The sequence below is a fragment of the Setaria italica genome, unplaced genomic scaffold (assembly GCF_000263155.2).
Source record: "Setaria italica strain Yugu1 unplaced genomic scaffold, Setaria_italica_v2.0 scaffold_118, whole genome shotgun sequence".
Lineage (NCBI taxonomy): Eukaryota > Viridiplantae > Streptophyta > Magnoliopsida > Poales > Poaceae > Setaria > Setaria italica.
In genome coordinates, this window is record NW_014576811.1 from 4,154 (window position 1) to 9,770 (window position 5,617).

The following is a 5,617-nucleotide window of genomic DNA, read 5'->3' on the forward strand; positions in this document are numbered from 1 at the left end:
TCTTCTATGAGCTCTGTAATCCGTTTCCATGGTATCCGAGAGAACGTGCTCGCGAGGACGACGAAACGAGCTGATCCCAGCTTCATGCCTTCGCCGATGTAACACCCCATGTGTTAATTATAGGGTCAAAGCATTTCATTAAGCATAATGAGTATCATAGCATTGCATCAATTTCAAATGCTGTTAAGAAAATGGGGTTTTCAAATTTTCGTTGGGTTGTTCTCTAACGGGTGTCAGTGGCTCTGTTGGTTTTCCAACTTGCGGGCCTGCACGTCATCCTCCTTTCTTTTCTCTGCCCCTTTCCTCGGATCCTTCTGTTTCGGACCGCCGGTGACAAGTCTAGTATCTTGCTTGCTGGCATGGGCTATCCGCCATTGTAGTGTAAGCAAAGCAAGATCCCATTGATCACCTCCATAAAAACCCTCCAGGAGTTCTTGATCTCGTCTCCCTACTCCCAATATCTCGTAGCCTGCCGGCAGGGAAGCCATCCTTTGCAAGCTGCGGCGGTGCCATGGCGTCGGACCGTGGAGAGGTTGACACCTCCCGCGCGTTCCGGTCTGTCAAGGAGGCGGTCGCCGTGTTCGGGGAGCGCATCCTCGTCAGGGAGGCACAGTTGAGGCCAAATGGTATTACCCATGGCAACCATCGGGCTGGCAGGGAGGTGAACCTCAAGGCGAACGTCGTCGCCGTTGCCGCCTCGGATGCGAAGCTTGAGCGGACTGATGGCGTCAGGGATTCTGTTGGTCTTCAGCCCAGGGAAAGCTACTCCAAGCCAAGTGTCAGCTTCAATGCCAAGCAAGAAGGGAGTAGCAGCAACACGAAGACTGCTTCAAACGAACTACCGGTGCCGGTGCCAAGGCCCGTTTCAGAAGACGTGCCAATGTACTTGGTGCCTTCCTCGCCGCCGTTCTTCGCATCATCGCCGTCGCTGGCGAACGACGACGACGATGAGCAAGCAGAGCGCAAGGAGACCGACCTCATGGTCATGAGCACCATCAAGAAGCTGGAGGAAGAGGCGGCGAGGACGAGGCAGGAGGTGTCGCAGCTCAAGTGGAGGCTGGCCGAGATGGAGCTGTCCATGGCGACGCTGAACGCCAAGCTCCACCGCGCACTCTCCAAGGTGGCGCACATGGAGGCCGACAACGCGGCGGCGGCGCGCGCCAGCATCGAGAGGGGCCGCAGCGGCGACGTGGCGCTCGCGGTGTGGGCCGAGCGCCGCGCTCCCAGCAGGCCGCAGTTGGGCCACCTGCTGAGGCTCGGCGGGGCCGACAGGGAGGCGGCGGTGATGAGCGGCGGCGGCGGCGGCGGTCGGACAGTGGCGGTGCCGTCGAGAAGGAAGGTGCAGAAGCAGAAGCCGATCGTGCCCCTGGTTGTTCCGCTCATCAATGGCGTGCTGTTCTCCAAGAAGAGGAGGATGAAGGACAAGGAGAGCGTGTACATGAAGGAGCTTTACAGCTTGCTTAGGCTGAGTTGATCACTGCCCACCATGCTAAATCTGTGGCTAAACAATGCACATGAAGTTGTATTTACCAACTAATTCTAAAATTGTCTTCTTAGTTTCTGTGACTATACTTACGCGAGTGGAGTGTGACTGTGTGAGGATGCAATTTGTAAATTAATATAAATCTGCACTAGGGTTATTTCCGTTCAGCTTCAGCTTATAAGCCGGCTGAAAAGCTGAAACGGCTGATTTGTTGTGAGAGGAAAACACTGTTTGGTGGCTGATAAGCTGAATAAGCTGAAGCGAACAGGCCGAAGAATTCATGGAGCAATAGTTGTAATGCAGGCACTTATTTGCAAATTAATAAATCTTATTGCTTGAAATGCACGGCTATGCTATTATAGGGTGTGTCCTCAACAGCCGCTCCCTAGTTTTCAGTTGCCTTTGGTTGAACATTTCCAACTTCCTCTCAGACATGCGCCACAAGAGCAACCACACCATCAAAGATCAAAACTTTTTGCTCCTCGGAGATCATCGGCGTCCACGAACAGGAGATGCAAATTAGTCAGTCCATGACATTGTGAGGATCATCTGATCTTTCAAGAACAGTGTCTCGTTCATCAGGCTTGTTGGATTTTTCTTGCGGTTTAATCGGTTCCATCGGTTTGGATCCGATCGGGAGGAACCGATGGGGCCGCCGCAGAGGCGGCAGCCGGATCAGGCGCGGCCGGCGGGGAGCGCGTGCGTGTGGGTGGTGGCGGTGGTCCTCCTCCTCGCCGTGCTTGCCGGCGGCGGGTGCCTGGTGCTCTACGTGACGCTGCCCCCGGCCGAGGTGCCGCACTGGCTGCCGGCCGCCGGGCTCGCGCTCGTCGCGTTCCCGTGGGCGTTCTGGATCGCCACGTGCGCGTACCGGTGCTGCTGCTCGGGTTCGGACGCGGCGGCGCCGCCCGTGGCGAGCAACGTGGAGCGGCCGGCGTCGTCGAGGAAGGCCGTGGCGCCGATGCCGAGCAGCAAGAGCCTCAAGGGCACCCGCAGCGCGAGGCACGCCGGCGACGGGGCGACGCCGGCCTCGGGGTCCCCCACCGCCAGCAGCGCCGCGCGCCGGGTGCGGTTCGGCGACACCACCGTGCTCGGGGAGGAGCACGCCGCCGCCGCCGCCGCCGCGGGGGACAAGGACGACGGCTCGTCGGTGCACTCCAACGAGAGCGAGGCGCCACTCGCCTACAACATGCAGCCCTCGTCATGATGTCTTCTTCCACATCACGTAGTGCAGCCGTGCAGGTAATCAATCAAACCGCGGATCATTTTGTAATCGAGCAGCAGACGCAATCTCGAATATGAACGAAACAAATTAAATCGGTTGCAGTTCTATTGTAATATTAATCTAGCTAGATTAGAATTCAAAAATGGCTCTGACAGTAAGATGGATGTGTCATTGTTGTGCAGCGTCAGGACGATGTCAGAAAGATGGAGACGGAAGCGATCTTCAGATGCAAACGCAGCTAACAGGAGGAGAATGGAGAAACTGTCATGCATAGCCAGATGTCTGCCTGCGTGAAGCACCGTGCATAGCTCGAACGTAGGGTGTAGAGTAATACTCTGCAGCCCTGTTTAGTGTAGAGTAACCTGCTGCACGCCACGGGATACGCTTGGATACTGTCTGTACCCCAAGCGCTGACCCCGGGCTGCTCCCTCGGCCGCAACACGACAGCAACAGCGCAGACAGTAAGGAGCGCCGCGCTCAGGTCACCTCAGCCCTCCTCCCCCGCCTTCACTCCTCCGCCTGCTCCCACCAGCCAGCCATACGCGTGGGAACCGCCTCGTCCCCAGGAGCTCTGCCCACCCCCTTAGGGAAGAACTTGCTTTCCTCAAAAAATGTAATGTCTCGCGAAGTTACCTGAGAGCGCTCGAAATAGAGAGTAGGAACGCATGGAACCTTCCCCCGGTGGATGTCTCCGACCTCACCCCAACCTCAGCATCCTCCTCCTCCTCCCCCTCAACCTCGCCAGCCTCCTTACCCTCCCCTCCCTCCTCGCCTGAAGATACAGCATGAACCTCGGTCCCCACTATACTTTTCGAGACTTGGCCATGTTCACCTTCGCCTTTGTCCCCGTCAGAGGACAAATCAAGCGAACTGCTCCTGGAAGATCCCTCTTCTGCAAAAACCAGGCCATCCTTCGTATAGATTCGTTTCTTTGACCTCTTCCCTTCAGACTCTCTGCTGCTCACAGACACTCTGATTGCGAAGCAGGACTACCCCCACCACCAGAGGCAGCCTGAAGGGCCAACTCCTTCGAAGACATTGTCTACAACTCTGCCTGGTGCTAGCTGCCACGAAAACGAAGTCGACACCCCACCAAGAAAACGAAGCCAATAGAGCACAACGAAGCTGAGCAGCGAAGGCACAAGTGGCGAAAAATGCAACTCGAAAGCGACAGCATAAAATATGGCCCGCCCCCCCCGGTAAACCTTATATAGGCACGGTAAAAACCGCCTCGAACCACTAACCGCCACGTAGAAAATGACCTTACTACCCCATATAACGGTAGAACGCCTCGGCCCGCGCCGCCGTTCAGGGTGACGTTTTGACGGCATTTTTGGACTTTTCGCGGGATCGGTCGACGGCGCCTCTGACCTCACCCACGAAGGGGCTACTGTTGGGGACCGTCCCACAACGCACCCTGAACGAGGCTGGTGGGAATCCTTCCTCTTAACCGGCTCTAACCTCGTCACTCTCCCTCTTTACGAAGCTAACAATTAACCGAAGTCAACTAGTGCGAAGATATCTATTCTGTGATTTTGCAGGCAAGGAATCGCGAAGTAAAAGCCCTCACAAAGCTCCCAGTAGTTTGACTTCGGAGAGGTTCCGTGACCAGAAGCCGAACTTAGCTGACTTCGACCGAAGAAGATGGAAAGCTCACGGAAGCTAGCTCAGCCCCGACGAAGCCCATAAACGGGGAAGGAAATGATGAAGACAGCCCCTGGGGCCACAGTGCAGTAGGACAATCTTGTAATAATAATCTTGGCAAGAGGGTCAAAAGTGTAATCCCACTGTGAAAGCGACATCTTGAGTAGAGGCCAAGTTACTGTCCTGTACGGAATATACTAGGGATGTAGTTGTTGGGTATGGGCATAACGGGAATGTGGAAATGTAACTTTATAGCCCTATAAAGAGAGACGAACCGTCCCTCCTTGGGACATGCATTAATCATTGATAGGATAGCTACTGTTATGTTTACATGAACGGTCGCTGTCTTCGTTTGTCGTGACATTCTAACTGTTGCTTGGGTGAACCCCAACAGCTGTTCTATAGCTGGTCATCTTCATAGCAAATCGGCCGATTCGTTGATACGCTTTTTGAGACAGATCAGAACTTTAGCCGATCGAAATCCTTAGGATTTAATACGTTTCTTTCCTTGTCAATCAACAGGTCAGATTGGCTGTCACGCCGCGCGAACCGCACTAGGGCGATCACCCGAACAGGAGCTAAGTAGATTCTCCCGGGTCGTGTGTCTGACGCTGAAGGTCATCGGCTGATTTTTAGAGCCAACAGATTTTCTTTTTGTCGATTGGTCCAGCTACATTGTCTGTACATGGATCACTTTTAGAAAAAAAGAATCCATATTGCCAGTTTCAAGGAATAAATTTACAATATTTTTTCATTCCAAATTGTTAAGTCGTTATATGTGACGGAGAAAAAAAAATTGTTTTTCTCCCGACTACGAAACGAGCTAAAGTAGCCTGATTTAGGGGGTGTTGTGTCAAAAATTGTTTTGCAGTCAAAAACTAGCTGAGCTGGAAGCACCAGCAGGCCTGTGACAGCGTGTGACCAGTTCTCCACCATGGGCCTCCACTAAGCCCACCCATCAGTTTCACCGTCTCGTCGTCTCCCCCAGCAGCACAGCACGGCCTTTTCGTTCACACTCTGCGCCCTCCGGTGTTCCCACACGCCGCCATCGAACACTGCGCCGGCCCATTTCCCCCAACACGGCAACACCACACCCACACTATCGCCGGCGGCGCTCCATTCCCCCCAGATCTTGTCGCCGGCGGTTCCGTTTCTACTCCGATTCCGAGTAGCTGATCCACACAAAGCCGCAAATTGTCGAGCCTAGTCCGAATAGGTTTCGATGTCGATCCCGACGGCGCTATTTAAGCGCCGCTGCGGCCGCGGCC

General features: G+C 54.7%; 2 protein-coding genes across 2 annotated transcripts; both read left to right on the forward strand.

Annotated features, from left to right (window-relative positions):
- Positions 1-11: 11 nt before the first annotated feature.
- On the forward strand, positions 12-1,561 carry LOC101758544. The gene has a single exon (XM_004987337.3). The coding sequence runs from the start codon at positions 512-514 to the stop codon at positions 1,472-1,474; it is 963 nt and encodes a 320-aa protein (XP_004987394.1). The 5' UTR covers positions 12-511; the 3' UTR covers positions 1,475-1,561.
- A 143-nt stretch (positions 1,562-1,704) lies between these two features.
- Positions 1,705-2,878, forward strand: LOC101758950. The gene has a single exon (XM_004987338.2). It carries the CDS (start codon positions 2,130-2,132, stop codon positions 2,685-2,687), a length of 558 nt encoding a protein of 185 aa, XP_004987395.1. The 5' UTR covers positions 1,705-2,129; the 3' UTR covers positions 2,688-2,878.
- The last annotated feature ends 2,739 nt before the right edge of the window (positions 2,879-5,617 follow it).